Source organism: Oenanthe melanoleuca, chromosome 18, assembly GCF_029582105.1.
Source record: "Oenanthe melanoleuca isolate GR-GAL-2019-014 chromosome 18, OMel1.0, whole genome shotgun sequence".
In the NCBI taxonomy this organism is placed as follows: domain Eukaryota; kingdom Metazoa; phylum Chordata; class Aves; order Passeriformes; family Muscicapidae; genus Oenanthe; species Oenanthe melanoleuca.
In genome coordinates this window covers 8,671,128-8,698,988 of record NC_079351.1, presented here as the reverse complement: position 1 = coordinate 8,698,988, position 27,861 = coordinate 8,671,128, and the positions used below count along the sequence as shown (strand labels likewise).

General features: G+C 43.2%; 2 protein-coding genes across 3 annotated transcripts in view; one reads left to right on the top strand and one right to left on the bottom strand.

Moving 5' to 3' along the window:
* The window catches only part of B3GNTL1 (UDP-GlcNAc:betaGal beta-1,3-N-acetylglucosaminyltransferase like 1), a 105,819-nt gene extending 103,845 nt beyond the window's left edge, over positions 1-1,974 (top strand). Inside the window, exon 13 of one of the 2 annotated variants that reach the window (XM_056506018.1) lies at positions 286-1,974. The gene's annotated coding sequence lies outside the window, so the exon portion shown is untranslated. Of the gene's footprint in view, positions 1-206 lie in introns of both variants that reach the window. The other variant, XM_056506017.1, reaches the window with a different exon arrangement.
* Positions 1-27,861, bottom strand: part of TBCD (tubulin folding cofactor D) — a 114,511-nt gene that overhangs the window by 1,221 nt on the left and 85,429 nt on the right. Inside the window, exons 28-39 of the mRNA XM_056506014.1 lie at positions 25,207-25,325; positions 24,711-24,802; positions 23,766-23,906; positions 19,468-19,551; positions 17,988-18,146; positions 17,085-17,223; positions 11,101-11,222; positions 10,174-10,251; positions 4,801-4,890; positions 4,354-4,441; positions 2,876-2,985; positions 466-550 (exon numbers count right to left, since the gene is read on the bottom strand). Coding sequence (XP_056361989.1) covers positions 466-550; positions 2,876-2,985; positions 4,354-4,441; positions 4,801-4,890; positions 10,174-10,251; positions 11,101-11,222; positions 17,085-17,223; positions 17,988-18,146; positions 19,468-19,551; positions 23,766-23,906; positions 24,711-24,802; positions 25,207-25,325 — 1,307 coding nt within the window. The remainder of the gene's footprint in view (positions 1-465; positions 551-2,875; positions 2,986-4,353; positions 4,442-4,800; positions 4,891-10,173; positions 10,252-11,100; positions 11,223-17,084; positions 17,224-17,987; positions 18,147-19,467; positions 19,552-23,765; positions 23,907-24,710; positions 24,803-25,206; positions 25,326-27,861) is intronic.

Sequence of the window (27,861 nt, the reverse complement as noted above, 5' to 3'; positions counted from 1 at the left end):
TTTATAGATACACAGTAACACATATTCTTTAAAACACTAAAAACCTCTTCTAGAACCCCTATCAAAGCAGAAAGTTCTGCACTTATGAAATACTGAGCTGGGTGGGCATGTCCAAACTATCTATAAACACACATTATATACAGTATATATATATATATATATATATATATATATGCACACTTTATGATTTTGTATGCTATTCACAGAGGCAGTAGTTTGCAGACCAGCTCATGTCATCATCCTGCAGTTGAAATTGAGAAGTTCCTGTCTGTTCCCTTTCCCCAGGAAGGGCAGAGGAGCAGTGGCTGCACATCTGTGTCTGGAATGTGGTGCTGCCAGCCTGGAATGCTCTCTGGAATGAGGCTGGGAGGGCCCCAGGCAGCAGCTCCAGCCATCCCACTGCTCTGCAGCTGGCTGGGAACACCCTCAGGGACACCTGAGCCCCTGGGGCACATCCCACCTCACCTTGGGCACCAGCTGGGGTCTGGGCACTTTCAGGAGGTCGCAGAGGCAGTTCCGTCTCTCCCTCACCACGGGCAGCTCAGCCTCCCTGGGAGGGCAAAAGTTGATTCCAGTTTGTTAATTCCAGTGAATTCAGACACATCAACCAAGTCTCTCAGTGATCCACACCACCCCTGCATCACAATGGGTGTGTCCTTTCATTTTTGTACCACCCTAACTCAGGTAAACCACAGCTACACACCAGATCTGCCACAGGTAACCACTGGCTCATAAAATGTCCAAGACTATTCTTTTTTAGAGTTTTATATTTTAAAACGCCACTTACTTGGTTAGAAGTTCATTTAACTTATTCTCCAAAGTTATTTGATTTGGAGAAGATTCTCCCATCCCCTCCATAGATAAAAAGCAAAAAAAGGTGAGTTAGAAATCACTTCAACCTTTTTTTTCACACCTTGGACAATTTGTCTTATTTACTACTGGAAACTTTCCTGTGGCTAAACAAAATGTATTATTTATAGAGTGATTTGCTTAAACTCTGCATGACACAATTGTATGATGAAATCTCTGGAGTCCCAACAAGGAAAATATGTGTATCACAGTAATTACCATGCTCCTTCAAATTCTCATTTGGCTTCCTGCTGCTAATACTTAGGGTAATTCAGAATTTAAACTGATTATTTTAGCACTGGGAGAGCTTGAAGAAAACAAGCAGCTCACTGTGACACTCAGCAACAACTTCACATCTCTTTTTCTGTAAACAGCTCAAATCTACCAAGATAAAACAATGAAGTTCTGAGTAAACAAGCTCTTTGTCTTTCATCTCAGAGCAATGGCCACAGTGCAGCAGGGTACTCAGGGCTTGCCCCAAGCCAGAATAAGCCAGGCACACCCTAAAAATGACAGGCTGAAAACAGAATATTCATTTTTCTGCAGCATTTTTCTGGGGAAGTGTTTTGCTTTGATTCAGGAACCCAGTTTTTTATGAGCTGAGCTGCCACTGCTTTTCCTGCATCCCTTGGTGACAGCATTCAGCTCATCCTGCTGCAGTATCAGCTAACAATTCCTTATGCAATCCCTGAGCAAGCCTGCTGCTCCTAAATGCAGGTTTCCTAAAGGAGCTCTGAGTCACACCCCACACAATCCTAAACTTCCACGTGCACTTAAACAAGGAACTGTAACCACAGGCAGAACTGCTGGCAACCACTCCTTCAAAGCTGAGACTCTTGTTCTAATTTTGCACAGGAAAATTCAGAAAAAGAGCAGCAGCCACCCCTCCTAATGATAAACTCAGCTTTCTTCTCACAAATATAAAGTTCTTTAAGCTCAAGCACAGAAATAAACTGGAATTGACATAAAAGACAAAGAGTGTAACATGCAGTCTGCAACTCTGTCACCCACCCTTAAGGTGTATTTGTTCTTTGAGCTTGTCTGGGATGAATTTATTTCCATGAAGTGTCAGTGAAGACAAAAAAGCATTTAATGTAATGACTAAATAAATTATATATTTTTCTAGATTTGTCTGTTCTCTGTGACTGCTGTTTGGGGCAGCAGCCCCATGGCCCTGGTCTATGACAAGGATACATGTATAACAAGGCAGCAAAACTAACAAACTAATTATTATCTTAAAAGTCTGCATTTTCTCAAATCTCCCAGGCAGGCAGCCTTTTATCAGCCTGCCCAGGTGATGATAAAGCCCAATGCTAGAATTTACAAAAAGGGGAAAATCCACTGCCAAAGTGCTGGTTCCCTGCTCCTGTCACTGCAGAGGTGCTCATGGGATGATTCCTCTGCTCTAAAAGTCACTGGATCATGCTCATGTAGAACAGGACCTGGAAGAAGGTAACAATACAGGTAAAAATGGATAAAAAAAGTAATTAGATTGTGTGACGTGGTTGTTTAATTCATGCCATCCTATGCCTGGGAAACATCTAAACTGCTCCAATTCCAAATCTCTGCTTGAATACAACGCTTGTAGCATGTTGAGTAATTACATTTCATGGGAGATTTGAGCTGTTCTGCTAATTCTGTTGTTTTCCAGCTTGCAGAGATCCTTCCTTTCCCCAAATCCTGCCAGTGCTCATAAATGCCAAGAAACTGTCTGTACAGTTGAAGTTTGACTGTTTGCACAGCCCAGTCTCTGGTTCATGGAAAACTTCCAAGATTTCCTCCCTTTTTATGTTGTTAGAAAAATATGAGTATTTTACTTTATCTACTGGTGATTTTATCCATCCCCCTCCTGCCAGTGGGCCAGTATCCTGGAGAGCTCTTTAGAGCAGAGGAATTCCTTGCAGCAGTGCTTTCGTGGCTGGGAGCAATAGAGAGCTGAAGCTGCACTATCACTGCTCCCAGCTCCTGCCCCTGGCAGCTGTGAGCCCAGGGCACAGCACAGGGGCTGGGGCAGCCCTGCACTCACCAGTTGGTGTCACTGAGGATGGCCATGGCCTGCTCCACGGTGGCTGTGTCCCCCAGGTCGCTGTAGGTGAGCAGCATCTCGTACACCTGGCTGGCCGTGGTCTTCCTGATCTGCAGGGAGGGGCAGAGGCAGCAGGGCCAGGGCCAGGGGCAGAGCCAGCCAGAGCCACAGGGGCTGCTGAGCTCCAAGGGACCCTCAGGATCACCCAGCCCAGCTCCTGGCCCTGCACAGGACTGTCCCCAGCAGTCACAGCCTGTGCCTCCCTCAGCCTGTGCAGTGCCAGCACCCTCTGGGGAAAGAACCTTTTCCTGAAATCCAACCCAAAGCTCCCCTGGCACAGCTCCAGGCCATTCCCCAATTCCTGGTCACCACAAAGCAGAGATCAGTGTCTGCCCCTCCTCTTCCTCTCACGAGGAAGCTACACTGCAGTGAGGTCTCCCCTCAGCTGCTCCTCACTCAGCTTCCCCTCCAGGCCCTTCACCATCCTCCTCTGGATGCTCTGATCCCCAGGAAAGAGCCCAGGGCTGCTCCTGGTGCTGCTCCCTCACCTGGCTGCTGTCATGGTCCCCTCCTGCCTCCCACAGGGATTTCCTGCAGGAAGGGATCTCAGGGACTCCTGCCCCTACACTCAGTGCAGTATCTCCCATTTGGAAGGTCACCCCTCTGTCCCTCACAGGGAAGGAATTCAAACATGTGAGACTGGAAAGGGCCCAGCTTTGCCAAAGGAATTACAGGCTTATTCATGGACCCAAATCAAATGGACCCATCTGTAAAAACCAAACACATTTGTGATGTAAAAAACCACAGAACTGAACTGATCTCACTCCATTTCTAACATTGTGTCCCTCCTGCAAAGGATTCCTCATGGAGCAAGTACACACAACATGGAAACGGAACAGAAACCTGAAGTACCAAACTTTGCAGAGTCTGTACAGGTTTTGCAATGGAAAAAACCTAACCCCAAGCCTTCCTAAGTCAGCACAGATTTTAAAGGACTAAAATAATACCATCACACATATGATCTCCAGTACATTTTTGTGTCCTGTTAGCTACAGGAAAAAGGTAGAAAGTCTGCTAAACCTTCCTGCACCGCACCAGCTTTTGTCACACCTGACAAAAAATGTTTAATTTTCTTGAACCAGCCCTACTCCAGTGTTGCCACTCTCAGAAACATCACAGAACTGAGAACAACTTATCTGGTTGGAGCTTTCAGCACTAAATGGTGAACAGGCCCTCCCAGAAACAAATGGCTGAGGCACCTGCATTGCTCCCAGTTTAACCAGTAAGGCCAGGAGGTGGAAGGTCACAGCAGGGTCAGGGGGCAGCACTGCAGAGAGCAGATCCCTGAGAAATAAAGCCTGTTCTATGCATTAATACCTGCTAAAGAGAGTGCTGCTTTAATACACTTTGAATTCTTTTTCATTTGTAAAGTATTGTAAAGATGAGAGTTGATAATGTGCAAAGTCTTCACTACTTACTATAGGAAAAGGATGGCAAAGGAGGAGGAACAACTGGAAGAAAACTTTCTCTCTCATGTCTCCTTGAAATTGAATCAGGCCACAAAATCTAGAAAATATCAGAAAAAACAGATCTTGGGTTTTAACTGTACAAGCACATTTTGAGGACTAGGATGAAGATGGACATTGGGAAAAAGGCAGGGAGAGGAAGCTGTGCTCTCTACAAAGAAAAAGCAAATTATTCCCTTTAAGCATCTTCAGGACTATAAAAATTTTAAAACTCATTCAACTTTATCAGATCACATTTCACTTCAACCACCCAGAACTATGAGACTCTCCCAACCTTCATTCACATGTATCTGTGTGCATTTTCCATTTCAATTCCACATGAACCAGACCTAACTGCTGCATCTGCCAAGGTAAATATTGCTCACTTTCTAGGAGAGAAGACTGATTGCACTGACTCACACTCCTATGCTGGAGCGAAGCTTCCGGATGTCTTTGGACCTTCTGATCTCTTCTTTGCACAGGGTGAACAACTTCACTGGGAAGGGATGGCTGAAAATGAGAAAGAAAAAAGGTGAGCAGTAGGTTTCAGCAGGATTTTAAAGACATTTCATGATGGTCAGGGTGCCAAAGTAACATTCCAAGGCAAGGCAAGGCAAGGCAAGGCACACTGCAGGGTGGTTTGTGCTTCCCCCCCAGCTCAGCAGTTTGGCCACCACGTTCCTGGGCCTCTGGGTTTTTGAACAAGAGAGGGAAGAAATTATTGTTAATTATTTACACTACTATTATCTGTGTGCTGAGGAGTGAACTCTTCTTAGCCAAACAAGTCCTGTCCACACAGGGTCACTGGCTTGCCATGGCTTGTGTTTAAACAGTGAGGAATGATCAGAAATACTATGTCAGGAATTGCATTATCCTACAGCCAAATAACAGTTACTCAGCCTGTGCATCATCATGGTCATTCCCTAAGGTCTCCAACCAAACTTGACATGAAAGGGGATGAATGTTGTTCTTAACTACTCCACCATTTCACAGCCCAAATTCCTTCAGTGATTCCAGACAACGTAATTAAACACAGGGCCACAGTTCTATTACGTGTACAGCCATGAAACCATCTTTAAATATATTTAGCAAATTCTTTTCTTTTTCCACACAGTCTGGGAAACGTGATTCTCACAGCTCTTTCCCAGACACTCGTACAAACACAAGTACTGTTAGTTATTCCAAGGATCTATTAAAGAGAAGGAAAGAGGGACTAATGCTTTTATTTCAGTTCAAATTATTTAATCTTTTACTTGCCACACTCAAGGCTGAAGTGCCATAGATGCAAAAGAAACTATTTCATATTTGTCTAGTGAGCACAATAACTTCTAGGCTGTGTATTTTGGAAACCTCACTGTATTGTGTATGAAAAGCAGAAAGCAAAAATAGTAACATTCATTTTCTGCTACCACAATTCAAAGCTGTGGATAAAAACTGCTGAAGAAAGCTGGGTACTGTCATCTGTTGAAGGGCAGAACATTTAAAATAAGATGTTTATAGCAGTGCCAAGATGTTTTGTTAAGGTAATGTGCCTTGTTCTGTGGAGTTTTCCAGACAAGAGTTAGTGATTTTTAATGACTTTTTAAAAATTTGTAACAAAATCCTGGCAAATAGTGACCTGTTTAAAAAAAACTGAACAAGAAACCATGGTAAACTGAGGTAAAGAATTCTACCCATGGTGGGAACAAGGGACATCTGCATGAATGAGTCTGTGTGTGTCTATGGGCAGGGATCTGTCTGGGTGGGGGAGGGAAGAGCTCTCTGAATGCTGAGGTATGTTTTGTCTTACCTTGGTGGAATTTCTCCTCCTCCCACCCCAATTACACCAAGAGCCTAATTACAATCCCTGCAGTGCATGCCTGGCTCTCAGCACAGGCCAGGCCATACAGTGAATTAGGTGAGATTTAAACTGGGACATTGCTGAGCAGGGCAGCAACAAAGAGACCAATTGGAACAAGAGCATCTGGAATAAATCTAAAACATGGAACCTCATGAGCAGCATTTTGTGTTTAAAACAGATGCACTTTGCTTTCTGCTGGTTGCCAATTCCACATTTGCAATAACCAAAGCTAACCTATGTGTGATCTCAAATGACTCAAATAGCTTGGCCTCTGTAAAGGAAATTGAGAAAATTCCTTCTCCTGTGTGGGCACTGTGCCAGCAGGAACAGCACAGCACTGGGGAGAAGGGATCAGTCTGAAGTTCTCTTTGCATTCTGTGAGCTGGGCACACGTGGCACTGCCAGAGTGCTGGGGTGGAGCTGCCACCAGCCCCTGCCAGCTCTCTGCTGCATGGCTGCTCATGCAACAGCAGTAAAATTGCTTAAAAAAATCCATGGGAGCATGGATACATGGAAATTATCAGCTGGAGATCAGTGGGGACACAGACTTTCTTAAAGCACTGCAAGATCGCCAGAAAAAAGCAGAGACAATACATGGGTGCTTCTGCTGAATGTGTAAACTACACACATGTCAGAGAGAGAAATGGCACTTAGTACCCCAGAGAGCACTAGATCCTGGACTGTCATTCCATTCTGTTTGCATGGCACTGAGTATCAGACCCATCTCACTACACCTGTAAGGAGCCAGCACCCAGCAGTGCTGGGGATCCTGCAGCCACAGGAGCTGTGGCCAGTGACACTGCAATGCCAGCTCTGCCAGTGGCCTGGGGTCACTCTGCTTTGTCCTGCCTGTCCTGAAGGGTCCCAGCAGCAGCAGGGAGCTGCCAGGTCCCTCTGTGCTGGAGCAGCAGTCACTGGTCTGTGCTGCTGCATTTCTGGGAGCTCTGCCCCGAGCTGTCCCAACCACAAACACTGCCTGCACTGCCACAAGAGCACCTCCAAAACTCTGGGATGGAATCAGGAGGTTTGGGCTGTGTGACACAGAGCTGAGGGCTCTGGGGGGAGCAGCAGGTCAGTGATGCTGCAGCACCACCAATATTCCAGCCCAGCACTCACCTGCCCTGCTGCCAGGAGAAACCCACTTCCCTCCCTTCCCTTCCTAGTTTGGCACAAGCTGGGAGGCTGAGGAAACCCCCCAGGCTGAGTGGGAGAAGGGCACTTCTAACCCAGAGCAGTTCTGCAGTGCCATTCATCATGCAGTGACACAAACCTCTCCTGTCAGCACGAGGGAGGGGAGGGAACCTCTCGTGCTGGACAAGCAGGTTTATGGCACCTTAGGACAGGTAGGAAATAACAGCCTGGAATATGCCCAAAGCTGTTCTTTTCCCTAAGACAGCAGAGGAGCCAGCTCTGAAAGCCTTTTGATGATCCTGGTGACACTAAAGCTGATTCATTACCAGCCCCACAGGACAGGTATTTACCCCACACTCCCCATCCCTGCTGTTCCACACATGGCAAACCCACCTCCCCTGAGCACGAGCATCCAAACCACGACACAGGAGCAGCAACACTCAGGGCTCACTTGTCCTTTTGCACAGAGATCACACAGCAACCACACAGAGCTTGCTGAACACTGAGATTCAGCTGCAGAAGCACACCAGAAATGTAGAGCTTTATATTCTAAACTGTACAAGCTGCAGGGTGTGAAAAGGCAGGAAAATGCCTGGTGGGTTCCACCTGTGCAAGGCAGGAGTGACACCCTGTGGCAAATGGTTTTAACTGGAGCAGTCATGAGGGTCAAACTGCTCCTAATCCTGGTTAAATTAAGCACTGCTGGATATCACCCATTCTGGACTGTGGATGTTTTATTAGAAAACAAATATGTGGGAGAGTGCACAGTTTCCATTTCAAACTCCAAAATGCATTTGGAAACACTTTTTGACAATGCAACACTTGCCTATTTGATGGCATTTTAGGTATAATCCTGATGCCAGACATCCTACATGCCAATTCCCTTGCTAAAGCTCCATTCAGCCCAACATGGTAATAAAATAATGAGGGAAGGAAATGAAACAGAAGCTGAACATCCCAAGGAAAAACACAAGCATGTATCTCATGTATCTCAGCTGGTATTTCAGGCACACTCTAGATAAAGCCACCTGGCACTGCAGGCATTTTCCATGTGGCCCTTCCATGCCATCAAGCAGTGCCTCCATCTTCCCACCACCCTGTGATGTTCTTACACATTTTTATGGAGGCTGCTCTGGAAAGGGAGTAAATGGTTCCATTCCAGAGACCAGACCCAAAGTCAGCCTTTTCTGTTCAAAAAGGAGTAGGGTCAGGCAGGCAGGCCTTGGAGCCAGGATCAGTGGATTCATCCCTAACTACACTCAAAGGAATTACCAGAGTAACAAAATGCAAACATTGCATGAAATGGAATTTTGGGCTCACCCAAAATTGATCCACACTCAGAGCATGGCAGAGCCCTGGGTATTCAGCTGGCTCCCTGTGAAGTACCCACAGTAACTCACCCCTGGACAGCTCTGCACCAGGAGGCACCCACATTCCCCAAATCTGGCACATGTATGAACAAATCTCTCCATCTTTTAACTCTTCCACCTCCCCCCTGCTCTGCCCTCCCTGGGCTCTGTGTGGAAACAAGTTCTGCACTCCAGGCCAGCATTTCACTCTTTGACATGAGCATGATCCACTTGGCTGCTTCATTACTAATTTTCTTTTTTTTTTTGTTTCATCATCAAATACATCTGGATCAGCTTCAAAATATTTCCCCATATAACAGTCCTGGATTTTATTTCAGGTCTTTTACACAAAGCATCACAATGGCACCACAGGGTTGAGTCTGAGTCACTCACACAGCAAAGGCATTGCTGCTACCACTTGGTTTCTGTTCAGTGCCCTGGGAGACAAAACTTTGGAATTTCCACCCATAATCTCTCACCCTCCCCAGCAGGGATGACTGGAATCTGTGTGGAAGCCCCAGATCCCTGGCACAATTACCAAACTGAACAAGTAATATTCACTCCATCTGTATTTCACTCACTTTAAATTCCCATTCAAACAGGCACTGCCAAATGCAATTTAAGAAATATTATCTAAAGCCACACTTCAAGACAAGAGTGGGCTCAATCAAAACTTTCAGAATGATGAAGGCTTTCCAACCTATCTGCTGTGAGCAATTCTTGAATCAACAAGTTCCTGATCCAGTACCTGTGCTTGCAGGATCCAGGTTACACAATTCTGTAAATACCTGCAGATGCTGCCTGGGAGAGCTTGTGGAATAGATTTTAATATTACTGAAATTTAAATAATTCTTTTCTGAAACATCTGCTGAACCTCATGATCCCACATTGGAGTATCTCTCATATTTATTTGTTCCTAAGCTGAACACTTCCCACAAGACCAAGCTCAGGGAGGAAGAGCTGGGACATGCCTTTTTTATTATTCTTATTAGAATCTTAATTAACATCTTTGGAGATATTCATATTGACCAAAGCAGTGGGACTGGAGGAGCCATAGCTTGGAGGCAAAGAGGGTTCTGCAGCACCACACAGGACACTGCCAGTGCTCAAGGCTCCCAGTACAGCAAAGAATGGGCTTCAACCAGCAGGGATTTAGGAAGATGGAAAATGAAAGAACAGATCTGATACTGGTCCAAGAATGCCAGGAGACACATGCAAATTGCATTTGATTAATGTCCTGGCTGTCAAACAATGAACAAGTAACACACTTCTACACAGACACGAGAGCCAAGGATTTTACCAGGACTCTTTCAAGGCTGTTTGTCCCACCTGAGGAAAGTTAAAGCACTGCAATGCAGACTCACACCTGGAGCCCTGTGCACCCCCAGACATACACCCAGCAGCTGCCAGGGCAAGACTGAAGAGCCCTGTTGCACAGTGGGAAATAAACCAAAGAGACTTCCAGCAACTCACTTCTCTTGCTCAGTGAACATATCAAAACAGCCATTGGCCAGCATCTGGTCCAGCATTGTCAGGAGAGGCACAGACACCCTGAGGAAAGAAAATGATTCAACAAGGTAAATGCATTTCTTCACAGATATATACTGTTTTAAATCAGAAGCAAAGAAAGGAACTTCCTATGTACCTACACATAGGTAAATGAGAACTCTGATTTACACAGAGGGTTGCTCAGTACCTTGTGTGTGTTGGTTCAACAGGGACATTCCTCCCAGCCAAAAGGGAAAACCTAATTACCAACACACCTGCTGTACATTTGCAGGGTCCCAAAAACACAATTGACAGTATTAGGAAATACTAATCTGTTTTCTAGGATACAAACACTCTATTCCACAGACTGTATCAGAAATTACATCACCAAATGAACCAACACATGTCAGCTGGAATAACCATGGTCATACTTTGTCACTGGAGTCAAGAAATTAAATAAAAATACAGTAGTGACAGAACAACAGGGAATGGCTTCAAACTGAAAAAGAGTAGATTTAGAAGGGATATTGGGAAGAAACCCTTCCCTGTGAGGGTGGGCAGGCCCTGGCACAGGTTGCCCAGAGAAGCTGTGGCTGACCCATCCCCTGGCAGTGTCCAAGGCCAGGTTGGATGGGTTTGGAATACTCTGGGATGGTGGAAGGTGTCCCTGCCCAAGGCAGGGGACTGGAATGGGATGAGGTTTGAGACCCCTGCAATCCAAACCATTCTATGATTTAAAAACTTGAATACACAAAATATTTTGCCATCACTCCAATATTTTGGTTATATATTTTACAGTTATATTGTACAGGTCCTGCTGTACCAAACAGCTGTATTAGAGCAAATGCTTGTGCCTTGGCCATTCACTAGCAGTGCCACCAGCTGACTTCCAAAAGCCAAGGAAAGCATTACCTGTCATTGTGCAGGTTGTCCTCAAACACCTTCAGCAGTGTCTCACAGAAACTGCCCAGGGCACTGGGCTCACTCTGGATTCTCTTCATGTACTCAAACAGGCTCTGGGCAGAGTATCTGAGCTGCAACACAAGGAACCCCCAGTGAAGGGCAGGGAACAGCCACACACAGCCAGGGGCTGCAGGACTCCACACTCCTCCAGCAGCACGTGCACAGATCAGTAACAGCCCCCAACAGCACCATGCCTATCTTACCTGCACTCACCCATTTCCAAGGGAAGTTGGGGGGTTTTACCTTTTTAAGTTTGCCACTGCAGGACAAAAGACCACATTAAAGGGTCATTGTTTTCTTTCTCTCAAAATGAAACCCCCTCAAACCACTGTGATCATGCTGCTTCACTTCAGATAATAATTCTGTGATGACTCTGGAGGTGCAGGAGGACACCAGGACTTCTCCAAATAGTATTTATTAAACAGCTGAGGGAACTGAACCCTGCAGACAAACTCCTGGGCCACAGAAACCACCGGCAAAACCAGGTTAAGAATGACACAGAGCTCAGAAACACTGGCTGTTGGTTTAAGTGCAGTAACCTCATCAGCCAGTTGGGCAGAGAGGGGCCAGTGCTGCTGCTCAAGGCTCAGCTGGACACAGTCCATGGGGTCACACTGGCCATGAGCCACCACTCAACAGCTCCCCACAGTTCAGGTGGGATATTGGGAAGGAATTGCTCCCTGGGAGGGTGGGGAGGCCCTGGCACAGGCGCCCTGGGAAGCTGTGGCTGCCTCTGGACCCCTGGAATATCCCAGGCCAGGCTGGGTGGGTTTGGAGCACCCTGGGACAGTGGAAGGTGTCCCTGCCCATGGCAGGGGGTGGAATGGGATCAGTTTTAAGGTCCCTTCCAGCCCAAACCATTCCCTGATTCCATGATCCCCAGGAGCCACTGTGCTTGCCAGACCTGCTGTGTGGCATGGGAGCAGGCACAGCCTCTGTGGGAATCCCCTTTTCCTCAGAGGCCTGACCATTTTATCAAGGAAAGAAAATAAAATATTGGATGAGGATGAGAAACATCACAAGTGTCTTTCCAAAAGCAAATGAGAGGAATCTCTATTTAAACATTTTATCTAACAAAACTCGTATCAGTAACATTTCTGGGTGCATCAGTACCCAAGAAAAAGAAATATTTTAGCCTTGGTTCAAAACTCTGAGCTATTTTCCCAAAGCTTTGGCCTGCAAACAGCACAGTCTGCAACCTTAACACTTTGTTCTGCACTGAAGCATCCTGGGCAAGGAGCAGAAATATTTCTTGAGAAAGGTCAAGCAATTTGGAGAAATTATTCAGTTATTCCAAGTTTCAGAATGACAAACAAATCTCAGTAAAATCTGGACAAGACAGCTACACTGAACTGAACCCAGTGTGGTTCTTTCATACTCCAAAAGCAAAACTGGTGTGTGTCCCAGTGTGCCCAGTATAAACTGGGTCCTGACACTGAAATTTCTTCACAGGATATACAATTGTAAGAGAAATTTCCTGAAAATTCAAAACCTGCTGAATTATATATTCTACCCTTTAAAATAATCTGTGCATTTAAAACTATTATAAATAAAAAAGAAATATTTTGTCTTAACACCTTCCAAGAGCAGGGATCAACAACAAGCAGAAGAAATCTCAGAAAAAAATCTGAGGTGGTGTCATTTTCTCTCCTACTTCTTTTGTCTCTTAAACCACCTCAGAGATCTCACACCATTTTTTTTTTTTGAAGGAAGCTGAATGACTCAGTGCTTTCTCTGCAGATCCAAATGACTTGAAAAGGCAAAAAAGGGCATGAAAGTAAAAGGCAGCAAGCACAGCTGCAGGTGGGTGCTCCAGGACTGTGCCAAACCAAGGCAGAGCAGCAGGATATGAGAAACACTGGAGAATGAGCACAGCACAAGTAATTAAACAATACCAAAGTACAGGTGTGGATAATCCATCATGTAACTGCTTGGGAGACTGAAAAATGGGGCATTTTCCCAATACTGGCAGAAACTCCATAACAATATGACATGAACAGGTTAAATCCTAATTTTCTCCTCAGGTGAACTCCTTTTGTCCCAGCCTCAGTATCTGAGCTGTAATCTTAACTGCTCCTGAGCATTTGCAGAGAAGAATGTTTCCAAATGTCTTCCTGATCTGTGCAGAACACAAATTCACACTACATCAAACGTGTGACATTTACCTTTCCCTGGGGTTCCACAAGGACTGGGAAAGGAAATTAGGAGGTTAATGGGCTGGAACTGGGACAGCTTTGGATACAAATTTAGGAGAAGCCTGAGAATGACCTTGTTCTTATGAAACAGCAAAAGCAGGCTTTGCCAAGGTGTGACTGCCCCAGCCCTGAGGGCAGGAGCAGATCCTGCAGCAGGAGATGCTCTGGCAGAGAGCAGTGCCCAGGGGCACCATTCCCCTGGGGACAGAAACCAAACCCTGAAGGTGTTACCTCTTGAACCAAGGCACAGGTAAGAGAAGTCCAGCTCCTGTGCCTGGAGTGGTTTCTACACAAACCTTCACGAAACTGTGCCCAGCAGCTCTGCAGAACAGAGGCACAGCACCCAAAACCAGCTTTGAGGCAACAGGTGGGACTGATGTGGTCAGAAAGAATTAGCTTAGGCTTATTTGTAACAGAGCATCTGCTTCATCCAGAATCTCAGCTACCCATCAGTGATTACACATCTGATCCACATCCTTGGGCTCTGGTTTGTACTTTGCAGCACTGATACCTTACATGAAGTAGGAATATCATAATTCACACTATTTTTTTCTGTAAGACAAGAATGCCTGGAATTATTCTCAAATGTGTTTTGTCAAGAACTCTCAACCAAGAAAAGAGGATTCTGGGCCTGTTTCTTCCACCAAATATGCATTGATTTGCATATGATGTGTCCCAGTAACCAGATGTTTTAGACTATCACCTACTAACATCCCAATATTTTTGTCTGTGAGATCTAACACAGTAACACAGCTCTGGTACTGCCTGGGAAGAACCTTTAGAGTTCAAAGTATCTTGCTCCTTTTTTTTTTTTTTTTTTTTTTTTTTTTTTTTTTTTTTTTTGTTCTCTATTTTCATACAATTTTAAAATGCAATTTTCCCTCTTTAGGGGAAGGGGAATCATAGGACATTCTGTGCTTCAATAAAATTTTGAATGTAATGTAATTCAACAATAATGAAATTATATCAAAATTATATCCTGACCTCTGCAATTGCAGGGTTTGTGCTCTGGAGAAAGACCAGCACTGTACATCTGATCTCCACAGACTGAGGGGTTTTATGCAGCCATAAGAAATATGCACCACTGTGGGCCAGATGTATAATTAGAAGATTCTTTTACACAGAGAAAGTGCCCTTTGAACCATGGTGATGGAGCAGAGTGCCAAACCCCACAGGGAATGACATCTTCTGTTTTTCCAGATTACTTCCAATGCTTGAGCTACAATCCTTCCAGCAGCCCCACTGCCACCAGAACACTTCAGAGACCCCACACGGCTCACTGCAGAAAATCTCTTTTAAAAGCCAAACAAAGAACTACTCTTGCTAAATATACTGCAGAGCAATTTTAGCTGCAGCCAAACTGCCACTGACCACAGAATCACAACAGAGCCTTTCTCTTGTTAATTCCCTGAGATGACTAAAAGACAAACTGACATCTGAACCCAGATTATCTCACAGTATATACAAGAATCTTCTTTCTAACTTCCATGTCCATGTGTGCATGTGCACAGATATTTTTGAAGTGAGAGAGGGAAGAGAATCACAGGAACACACACATTACTGCAAGAACACATATTCCAACAATCCTTTTCCTCCACCCAAGATTTTAAAAAGCTGCTTCTTTCATATGGATTTAATAGGATTGTTCTTAAAATATTCTATTAAGGTTTTAAATCAGTCTCTGGATATTGAGCAAAGAATGCTACAGGCTTTGACAGAATAGTTTGAATACCAGTCATTGTAAAACACATCAGTTCTAGTTTCTGTATCACATTTTAGATATTAGAAGTAATTCACCACACACATACACTCCCAAGTGTAAGTGCCCTCCCTTGCCTTTCTAGCTGGCTCAAGAGAGAATTAGGTCATCTTCTTTCCAAAGCCCTGGAGAATATTTTAGCCAGAACAAGCCTTTAGTGCTAAGGAAAACTGGAGGGTCACAGAAAAGTTAACATTTCACAATCACAGTTTGAAAACACTGCAGAAGGTTTCCCTTAACACACTGGCAGATGGTGACAAGGGAAGGGAGCTGCATGCAACTGAACTGTTCCAACTTTTCATAGCTAAATGCAACCAGGACTTAAAAAAAAATTAAAATATTGAATAAGAATTTTCCTCTGACCCCAGCTAGCAGCCAGAATGTCTGTTTCTCCAAAACTTTCCTCCTTTTTATACTTAGACAAATAACTTTGGTTTTGGTGGAGCCTCCTATAATTAACTGTGCTTGACTGAAAGCTGAATTTCATGTGCATGTTTGCTATTAAAGAAATCTGCTAAGAGTTACACTGTCTATCTGATAATTACTGTCACAAACCAACACACACATGTTTTCAAAGCTTTAAAATAAACGTTGCCATTTAATTAGTTGCTAGTTTAGAAACACTAAAATGCTCAGAATTGGTTTAAATACAAGAGACTGCACAGATACCAAATACTCTGCTCCATCAGACCAAAGGCTCACAGACATCTCTGGATCCCAAGAGCAGAACTCACAGGAACAGGCAAAAAAAAATCACTTGAGCAAGCTGTGACTGACAAGGGGAAGCCTGGGAGACAAGCTCCAGGTAATTTTACCTCCTTTCTGTGACCCAGCAGGAGCTGCTCCCCCTCCACAAAAAGTCTGCTTCCCAGTACTTTTCACTTTTCTATCAGTTTTCTTAATTTGAGTTGGAAATCTTAATTAGAAACACTCTTAACCAGTGCTGGGGCACTGACTCACAGCCTCCTCCTCCTCCTGTTACAGGACCACTGGGATTTAAAGATTGAACTGACAGTACAAAATATTCTCTTTCTGGTCTGATATTTCTCTGTGGTGTCATACTGAACCATGTCCTTACCCCCAAAATGGTCTTCTGATATTTTACATCTTTGGCTACAACAAATCAAAAAATATTTTAAGCCAAATATCTGGAAACGAAAAATTCTGAAACTACCAATGCAAGTTGTAATATAAGGACAGAAGGATACACTAAAATTATAAGAAAGTAGGGAAAAATTGGGCAGCATAGCAGACTGCCAAAGCCAGTGATAAAGAGATTGTTCATGCCAGAAAAATGAAATAAGGACTGCAAAGCTCAGAGGATTGACAGACATTTGAATGATATTTCTTTGTAATGGAACTTTTGACATCTCACTGGTATTTTATGAAAACGTATCCAAAATAATTAATAAAAGAAACCTGTGCATACTGTTAACACCTACTGACAACAACTAACATCTTGCATCAGGTGACAAATGAACTGTCATTTCATCTCATTGGGGAAAATCAATCCCCTTGCACTGAGCTGAGGGCTCTGCTTCTGATCCCAGCTGGGACAGCCAGCACAGGGCAGGGATTTGTGGGGCTGGAACTCCCAGGTGCTGCCAGGCCAGGAGAGGAGAAACAAAGCCCTCACTCCTTGTTCCCTGCACACTCAGCAAGTCAAGCCACTGACACTGTGACAATGCAAGGCAAGAGGCCCATGGGGCTGGAAAGCAGCACGGTGCTCTCATCTGAGGTGTCTGTGAGTCCCCCAGGGACACAGAGCCCCAGCAGCACGTGGTGCTCTCATCTCATCTATCCCATCTCATCATGGACTCTGTGAGCCCCACAGGGACACACAGAGCCCCAGCAGCACGTGGTGCACTCATCTCATCTATCCCATCTCACCGTGGTCTCTGTGAGCCCCCCCACAGACACACACAGCCCCAGCAGCACAAGGTACTCTCATCCCATCTCTCCCATCTCTCCCATCTCACCGTGGTCTCTGTGAGCCCCCCCACAGACACACACAGCCCCAGCAGCACGTGGTACTGGTAGCCTGGCAGCCCCAGCAGCTGGGTGATCCTGGGGAAAGCCTCCGACGCCGCGTTCCAGTTCAGCGTCTCCTTCTCCGACCTGAAAGGGGAAAGGAAAAGAATCACCTTGTGTGGGTGCACTGCTTTTCTTTCCCCATATTGCTTATCCACACCAGGGAAGAAGGTCTCTGAATTTCCTACATATCAAATCAAAAATTGCTCTTTGAGCATACGGGGAAAATATAAATCAAAGCTTCAGCCACTGCCAGTAAAGTGTAGAATTCCTCAAATCCTTATTCTGATCTAGGTAAGACTGAACTGTAGCTTCCTTTCCCCACACACTTTTGCCTACATTCAGACACAAGTTTCTTTTTGCAGTTTCATTCTATGCTATTCAACATTTGATCCAAGGACAGACCTACCCCAGCAAAGGCCACCACAGCCTCCCAGACTGATGGTGCTGATGAGAGCAGCCTCACAGACAGAGCACCTGGAGCCACAGCAGGCTGTGGTTCCCTCAAACACAGAGCTGGATGTTCCTCACTCCCATCAGCTATCATAATCACCACTCAGGAATGAGCTGCTCTCACTCTTTTTTAACTAGAAAGTCCATCTTGGAAAAGTACTGCAACTAGAGCTTGGTTTAAACAAAACAATTCATTAAGAACTATCATTGTGATCAATGTTTGCCAGCTGAGGAAAAAAATATGCTCATGCATACTCATAGGACAATTCAATGAAATCCTGACAAAACCAATGCCCATACTGGGCATTTGAGCACAAAAATTACATCAGGTTGCTTGGTTGAAGTGTAACTGTGTGCATTTATCTTTCATTGGTTTAGGATATTTTTCAATACCTTACCTTGGAAATATCCTCTCTAGCTCTTCTCGATGAGGGATGTGTGGAACTGGAGGATGGTCAAAGTGCAAAAGAGTAAGGAACACAGATCCTGCATGAGCTCGGAATTTATCTATTTTTTCAGCTGACTGTTGAGCCAGCCAGCACATAATCTGTTTGCAGCTATAGAGAAGAAAACAATTTATCAGAAATTTAAGCAGTAGAATTTGTATTTAGATTTAAATTGTTTCAATTAAATGAGTAAGAATGATCCTGCTAGGAAAGTATTCTGGTTTAACTCCTCAGAATAAACATACAAGTGATTTAACACATCCACATGGTGACAGAATCTTGAGGCTTTATCTTCCACAGATCAATCAATCAAAAACCAGCATGACATTAATGTTACAGAGCATTTTATTCACCTTTTACACATGTTCCCCCACCTTTCATCCAAGAAGACAAAGTGCTTTATGGCTTGGCTGAACTGCTACATTTCAGATGGAATAGAGCAAAATTTTGAGAAAAGCACATTTTGAAGTAGAAAATTGCACATGGAGCAGAGGACAAGGTCTCTCCTACATATCATACATAAAGCACTTCAATTCTGACCAGTTTTTAACAATATCCTATTTTGTTTTGGTTCACAACTAAACTTTCAGCTATAATACTGTGTCCCACAAGGCCCTTTACCCTCCAGAAAGGGCCACCAATGATAGCAAAACCAGCTAAAATTCCTTCAGTTACACCAAGGCCCAGAATATTTAGAAAATGGGATCCAGCTGGCAGGAATGCTTTTCTCAGTTCCATGTGGACAACCTGTGTCTAAACAGATTAACAGGAGGAAGCTCCTGAAAAGTGGCACTAGTGAGCAGTGTACTCTCAGAAAATCCAGTACTTTCCTGCTAGGTGTCCTCCAGCATTTGGGGATTTTTAAATTAAAACCCAAACCATGTGTTCACCTAAACATTGGCCCATTACAACAACACTATCAGGAAAGTTTTGCTGCAGCTCAAGCGATGTTTTAATAATGGTATTATTAATTCTTTTATTATTAGGAGTACCGTATTATCAAATTAAAAATCAGGAGCTCAGTGTAAATTATTTTTCTTTATTTCTTTACTAATAATTCTGCAAAGAAACAAATCCAAACTCATGCTCACATTTGATCACATCCCAGACTAACAATGTGATGCTCTGGATAAGCAGGCAGGTTTGCTTTCACTGTTTCAGTGAACACTACTGGGAAGCACCACAGGGGTGGCAGGTTTAGCCCAAATCCCAAGGTGGGATTGCCACCCAGGCTCTCTCAACAAGGTTTTCTCTCTGGAAACCAGATGTAACATCCTCCACATCTGTATGGGCTTGATGTACTTCTGTCAAAGTTCTGTCCCACCCAATAAAGGAGTGAGCACAGCACTGCATTCCTGCAGGGCCTGGATGCAGCTCTAAGAGCTAAGAACAGGAACATTAATGCATTAATAGATGAAGGAATATTAATTACATGTTGGCATGAATGAGCTCTGCCTCGTTCTGCACCAGCAGCAGTGTCACTTCCATCAGGCTGGTCATGGCAGCTTCACGCACCCTGGGAGACACAGACACTCAGTAAAACAAATAATACTGAAATAAGCAGCACTTATGGCAACAAATACATCCAGTATGTGAACACACCAGCAAAAATTCCCAATAATAAAAGCAATGAATTCTGAGAGCAGCTCCCATATTTTGGGAGGACAAGGAGTATCCCCCAGACCCATTCTGTGAAACAAAACTCCCACTGCACTGAGGGTCCAACAGTCCCCCTGACTCACCAGCCTGGCTTTTACTCCAGCCTGATGTCATCACCTTCTTTATTTTAAGAAGTTAAAACTGATAATGATTAGTAATATTTCATGTGCAAGTAGATGTATTTACACTTAAGTACTCTGTCTGCTTCAAATTGTTTTCTGAAAAGGCCAACCCACATTTTGACAGTCAGACATTGAAAACTGTTAAGATTGTCACATTCTTGTAAATTTTCAAGCATAATATTTCCAACATTAAAAAAAAATTGTGACTCAGAGTAGCTTAAACCTCTAAACAACAACTAATTTCATGAAAAGCTTGACCAAAGTAATACTAAGTTGTGTTCAAATGAGTCTTATCTAGATAATGGTCTGCTCCCTTCAAAATGTCTAAATACAACTTTTTAAACAGTGTAATTTCAATTTAAAAAATAACCAGTATGCTTGTTTTACACCACATCTTGTCAATCCATGAGTTTTTAGAAGTGGGTCCTTTCTTAAGACAAGGGCAATACCTCAGTGGGATACATGACCCTGCACAAGACCAGACCCAGCATGTTCACTACCTTTGTAACTCACAGTAATGTCATCCTTTCTCAGTAATAATTTTTTAAAAAAGGAAAAAAAAAAATAAAATTTGAAAAGGCCCAGCAGCCTTCTATGAAAAGAAATACTCCTCTTGCTGACTTTCTAAAACAACTTGAAAATAGTTGCAGGTGCAATCTAAAACTGGGCAGGACATTTGTTACAATGGCAAAAAAGGTAAATTACATCATTTTTCCAAAGCAGCTTAAAACAAGTTTGGCAGTCTTTCATCAAGGTTATGTTTTACTAGGTTTTTGTATCGTATCTGACTTAGATATTTATGTCTAACACCTGTAGACAGATCAGACATGTCCCAGCAAACAATCTGCCAAAAGAAAGGTAAAGTTTGCATATGCAGAGTAAAGTTGGTGAAACTCTCCCACGACTCTATTAAAGAAAGACAAAAATTACACAAAAAAGACAAGTTCTCTCCAGAGAAACAGCATTTCTCTCCATATCTTCCCATCTTATTCCCTGGTTTAGAAGAAACAGAATGAGAAAGTACAGATATTTGAGAGGCCACAAAAGCCTTCAGCAGCCAAGAGTTTGCCATGAGAAAGGACCCCCCTTCCCCCTCTGATTTACATGTTTCTTGACTTAATTTTGTCTGGAATTGCCCAAAGAAGCTAAAAAAAAAAAAAAAAAAAGGTATCTGGTGCTCAAAGCACATTTGTATTTTAATGGATGCTGGGAATTTAATTTCCTCAGGATTTCTTTGAAACTTCCACTATGTTTTGTTTTGTTTTGAAATGAAGACACAGATGAAGGATAAACAAGAGCTGTGGGGAACTGCACTGGGAGCTCTCAGATGTGGAAGTTAAGTTGAATACCTAATTACATTTAGTCAGGTCCTCATCTCCTTCAGTATCTCACCTGGCTTTGAAAACACAAAGCTCAGTATCTCTTCTCTGCCTCCCCACCCTGTAATATTGCTCTTGCATTTTCTGTCAGCTACACCTGGCCCTGTCTTGTGTTAGAGAGACATCCACCTCCCTCTGCTCCTCTGACAGCAGGGAGAGCCCAGCTCCTTCCTTGTGCAAGCTGGAATGACCTGCTCCTGATCCTCACCAGTTTGCATCCTTGTTTCCTCTTCTAAGGAAATGTCAAACACCTCCTGAACTCTGATTTCATGCCCTGTGTTACTATTTCCCTGCTGTACAACAATTTTACCAGCTGAGAAGCTGGATACCACTACAGAAAACAAGGAAAATTCAAGCACACAAAGCTCAGCTAAGACTGAGAAGAGTCTGGATTATTTCTGCCAACTTCTGCAACACGTTTGTAAATACTGCAGTGAAGTGCTAAAGGGACAAGGCTCACCAGTTCCAGAAGTGATAACATGGCACAAAGCACCTTTCTTCTGCTTTGTGCTGCAGAACTGACACTTCCCTTCCTGTGCAAAGACAGAGAAGCTATTTATAATTACTGCAGCCCAGGCTGGAGCTGTGAGATCTGACACTGCCAGTGACTTGCAGAGCACAAGCACCAAGGTCTGACTGTGGTTTGGCTGCTCCTTGCCCATGATCACTGGCAAGGAACAAGCCAGCATGGGGCACATTGAACAAAAAGCACAATCACAGCCTCTCTCCCTGCACAAGACAAGAGGTGGTCACAGGCTGTGCTGCAGCAGCTCCCATCCCACGTGGTTATTACCAATGTACTTCCCAGCATCTGTACATTCAAGCCTAAGGAGGAACCCTGGAAAGGAGAATGGCACTGTCATTAACTTTTTTTTCCCTGTTTTAAAGCAAGCCTGGGGCTTCCAAATGCAATAATGACACTGAAGTTAAGACTGAGTAGGACAGAACAAATCTGAGCCTAACCAAAAAGCTGCCAGCTGGGCAGCACGTGTCACCATGCTGGGCTGGCCAGGGATAGGCATGGCCACCTTCCTCTTCACACAGCACTGCTGAAAACACCCTTCAAGGAGGAGGGCAGTGAGTCTGCAGCACTGATTTCATACAAACACTCTGCACAGGTGTGATTGACACAATCCACTCACACACTCCACGTGACTCAGCACTGTGGGACAACAACTTCTTCAATAAACTGGGAAAATAACAAAATGTTTTCAACAGCAGAATTATTTCTTACCAGTACTTTCCAAGCATTTACCCCTTCCTGCCTGGAATGTAACAAAAGCAGAGCCAGATACTAGAGCTGAACTATAAATAGGTTGCTAATTTAAAATCCTGAACACACATCTCTGTACCATGCAGCTGCCAGACAGGTCAAATACATATATTTTACCACTTCATTACCATACCACACAAACAGTATCACCCACAGGTTATACAAGGCTGATTCTTCAAATCTAAAACAGCATATATCTGTACACTTTAAAATTAAAATTATGGATTCAGAAATAAAATTAAGCAGCCTTTTCAAAACCAGCATTTTACCCAAAATCAACTGCCAACGAATAAAAGACAACTAAAATTACTCTATCACATTAATTTACAGAGTTCATGGCTTCTCTATACAGAGGGTTACTGCTCTGAGGCTTCCACACAGCATCAAAAGTATCCTAAATATACTGGATATTTTAAATATACTGGACGTACTGGGTGCAGATATTGGACTTGTTCCTGAATTAGGATAATTTAATGCTTTTTATTAACAAGTACTACTTCAGGCTGGGCATATTTTGCTCACAAACACATGCAGAAAAATACCCTAACAGGAGTATGGTTGGTTTGTAAGATCCATATTTCTGTGGATAGCATCAATAACATGAATTCTTCATGATCTCTCCCATTCAAGGCTGGCAGGAACTTCCAATCAATAAGTGCTGAAGACTGCTAGTAGACTTAATATTACTAAGATCTTATTAATCTGATTAAGTTTACTAAATTTATTAATCTACCTATGCTACGGATTTCACATCAGCAGACATATTCCTTTAGATTTATGACTGATCCTTGCAGTCTCATATCTGAAATCACTGAAAGCCTAAACACAGATTTGGTGATGCTGCAGCACAATTGGGAGTTTTTATCCCTCTCAACACGTTATGCAGCTGCTCCCTCTCCTGGCAAAAGATCCCCACAACAGGAATGTGCAGCAGGAGAGACTAGGCAGGACCAAATGTGTTGTTTCAAATAAAGAGAAGCAATGTTTCCAAACCCTGTTTTGCAACTGAATACATTCCTGGTATTCACTAAAAGGAAGTAATGTCACCCATAGAACCAGAAAAAGGCTTAGCTTTGTTTTGAACACATCAGTCCCACATTCCCAACTTCTGAGGAAGGACAACCAAAACTTGTCAGCCTCACCTTTCACTTTCCACTTCTCTTCCTGCTGTGCATCCCTGATTCCTACCTAGGGTCAAACCTCCAAAGGCTTGGAGCTCTTGTTTCTAAGAGGTTTTGAAAACACATCAACTTTTCATTAACCCCAAACCTGGCCCTGGATTTCAGCCCCACCTTACCATCCTCCAACATCCCCCCGGCTGTCGGTGGTGTAGTCGGTGACACCGGTGAGCAGCGTGGCATAGATCTGATCAACATTACCCCTGCAGACATACTCCTGCTGGGAGCCATCTCCCTTCACACCCACTGTCTGGCAAACCCTTCAAAAAAAGAGGAAAAGAAGGGATAGAGGCAATTAGGATCAAGCTTTGTTATGTTGTTTAATAAAATTCCCAACACCTGTAACATCTGCTAGAGATGGAATGAAGAATATTTCTGTGCTGTATTTGACCTGAGGATTTCTGAGCAGTGCTTGGGTTCAAAGGAACACAGGCAAAGCTAAGGTCTCAGCAGGGAAGTAGCTTTCACACCTATAACACTACAAAAAGGAACATGCTTCAGTACCTATCAGTCTCCGAACTCTCCTTAAAATGAAGTCAGGAAGAGCAAAGGGCCAACACAATGTGCATTGAACCTGATTATTAAACTTCTTTACCTTGAAGACATGGGATTTTTAGCAATGTAATAGTTTAAGAGCATAAAATATTAATGCATACTATTAACTGCACTGTGACATTCAACATAGAAAAAACTCCTTTAAATAAAAGGCACAATTTCCTCAAATCAATTCAATTTTTTAAGATTGTGGAAAAACCATATTCGTCCTCCTCGGTAAAGCTCATTAAATTGCAGCCCATGAGAAAGGCAAACAATAAAATATACTCTAGGTAGTCAGTTAATTGATAAAAAACTGACAGCACCATCAGAAGTGCAGTCCATAGTCAGGTGTGTGGTTATCCTCTGAATCAAAAATAAACTGAGTAATGGATGTGCAGTCAAGATGTGTGTGTGTAGCAGTGTAACTGACTTCAGGACTCATGCTCCCAACTCCCAGCAGAATGATCAGGAGAAAGCTTCTACACAGAGATTTAAAAATCAGACAAAAGCAGAGATGAGAAACATACTTTGCAATTGCTATTAAGGCATCTCTCCTGGATTCAGCAAAGCTCACATCTTCAGGGGAAATTATTGTAACTTTTTTTAGACCTTCCAAAACCTGGAAAAATATAAAGGTTGAGATATATAAATCCAAATTTTTACTATGTTAAATTCAGGTATCACAGTAAAATGAGTTTAATCCTGCCTGAAAGAACAAGCAGGCAGCAGGGTTTGGATCCTCACCAGGAGTGCCCTGCACTCTCTCCTCCCTTGCACCAATGGCCCATAGCAAAGGGATAATTGAACTCTGGCTTTTCCATTAGCACCACTAAAGCAGGACTAAACATTAATTATCAGAAACTATGGCAAGCTCAACTCATGATGATTTTCTGTACATTAACATTCAAAGCCCTTTGACAAAGACCTTTAATTATGATCATTATTATTTATTTGATTATTGTCACAGGTTTCACTCAAAATGCCTTGTGCCCTCTTCTCATTACAGTGATCCCATTTTCTCACCTGCTGGAGCCTGCCCTTCAGCAGAAATCTTGGAAGGGCCCCAAGAGCTCGTGAAAAGCCACAACGAATCATTTCCTCTGTGTTTTGCAGTTCTGAAACATACTGTGTCACCAGCTCATCTGGAAAAAATACAATTACAAAGAAAAGAAACCACCACATCGTTAGAATTTTATATTTGGCTAAGGGAAAAAATAAAAAAGAAAAAGAAAAGAACCCCTTAACAAAGCAACTGGAAAATTCTGTAATTTGTTAAATTAAATGCAGAATACCTTAATTTTCTACAGTAAAAGGATAAAAATTTTAAGATGCTCACTTTTGCATGAATGAATTTACATATTCTGTCTAAAAATCTGACTTTGTATGCCTACTGTTTCAAAGAGAGAAAAGACAAACTTGTCAATTTTAAAGAGTCATCAAATTTTAGACATCCAAATAATAAGCATAAGCACAAATTTCTGGGTAAGCACAGGGGAGCAAGTTCTTTTTATATTTACAGGTCACCATTTTCTATCATTGGCAAGTGTTCTGTGTTAGGCAGGAGATCCCCAGGCTGGTGAAAGTCAATTATTTTACCAGTTTTCCCCTAGAAAACTCCTGACTGGAGTCCTGTTAAGGCACACACACAGATCATACCTAAACACAGAGATAATTTCAGATGATTTTTCATAGGGAGACATAAATGAAGTTGGGTGTTTTGAAGCAGAAAGCTCAAGAAGAAATATTCTCTTTGGTTCTGGGTGCTGGCACAGGACCCAGCAGGGACAGTGGCCCCACAAACAGCAGCAGAGCAAAAGGCACAAGAATAAACTCAGCTGAGCAAGGAGGGAGGAGCCTCACCAAACATTGTAAAGTGATAGCAAAGAGAGAATGAGGGTGTACAAAAAAATAAGTCAGGAACAGATTGACATTTCTGCTGCAGCCTTTAATTCAGACTTCTAGACAATATTTCCTTTACCCAATCTTTCACATTAAACTCTCTTGTAAAATGCAGAGAAAAACAAAGTACTCCAGAAAAGCTTCTCCAGGACAGCTGCAATAAACACTAAATCAGCAGCTCTGATTCAGACAGGAGCAAGGTGTTCTTATTGATCCCTTTACCAGAGAGACACTTTTTAATCCTCAAAGAAAAAGAAGCAGAGATCCTGGCAAGATTACATAATTGTGCCACTGCTTACTGTAATCTAAGGTTGAAATGGTTGAGCAATATTTGCTAGGGGAAGAAAGCAGAGTTGCCATAAGAAACTCCCCATTCATCATAATTCATGTTTCTTCCAAACCCCAGTGCAATGGGCAGGCCCCAGCTCGTCCCTCCCAGCTCCCTGGCCACAGGTGAGCAGCACCTTCAGATAAGCACCTCTGTCACCCCAACCTCCCAAACCACAGGGGTGGCAGGAGTCCTGAGGCCACAGCAAGATGCAGTGTTTGCTGTCACAGCAAGAAGATCTTAAACAGCAAGGCTGTGACAGTCTCCACTTTGAGTGATGTAAATTTAAGATTGACATTTTAGCCAAATGACACAGCAACGAGCAAACAAGCAGCTCTTGACTTATAACCACTCAGTAATTATGGTGGAAATGTAATGTAAATGTTAATATTCTTCTAAGAGCCTTCAGCTTCATAAACCAATAGGGCCTATGAAGTGTCTACAATATTAATTCCACACAACCCATCCTGAAAGAATATTAAAGAGAAAGTCAGCAAAACTAAACCAGAACACATTAAGACAGGAAAAGAAAAAACAAGGAAAAGGTCAAAACAAACAGAGGCAAAAGTAGTGATTCAATAAAACTGCAGCCTTATAAGGACAGATTCAGAATGTCAAATTGCTGAAGAACCTTTGATTGGTGTTTTCATTTTGACCATCAAGCAACAGTGAAATGCTGGCTAAATTCTACCAAGAGCTTTTTATTTTTCTTCCCTAATCCCCTTGATCATGCCCCAACCTGCTTTAACTGACTTATCTCAGGCACCTGCACTGTGCTGAGTATCTCCTGCACTGCAGCTTCCACACATACCCACTTCCAACACACTCTGGGGAGGGCTTTTACTGCTGGATTTTAATCCCAAAACAGGCATGAAATGTCCAAGTTTTATCAGTACAGAGATAAAATACACTTTTTTTGGTTTGTTTTTTTAAAAGATGCTTGCACATGTAATGGCACTTCTTTTATCATGTGTGGAGCAGAGCCCAGTGCAGTCAAGGCCAAATAAAAGGGTACTCAAGATGGAGCTGACCAGAGAGTTTTCTAGAACAGAAAAATTGTCAATTCACAATTCTGCTTCAGAAATCTGATGAGAAATTTTGTCTGTATCTACAATCTGACCTAACTGTGTCTCTAGACCACCACAGCCACATTGCCATGGTCCCTCCAAGCACAATGAAAACATGAAAAGTTAATCTAAAATCCAGGAAAAAGCAATGAGGCTTCAGAGGAGCCTAAATGAGCACAGCAACAACAGCTGCAGCCTGTGCTTCCAGCAGGTCCCTTCTCCTTCCTGCCTGGGCACCTGCCTGAGTTTTCCAGTCCACTTTTACTGAAACTTCAAACTTCATCCTTATATAAAATTTGACCTATCAACTTTTCAACTCATTTTTAGCTTGTTTGCTTTGACTCAGCATTGCCTCCTCCTGCCCAGCACGTTCTGGTTTTACCC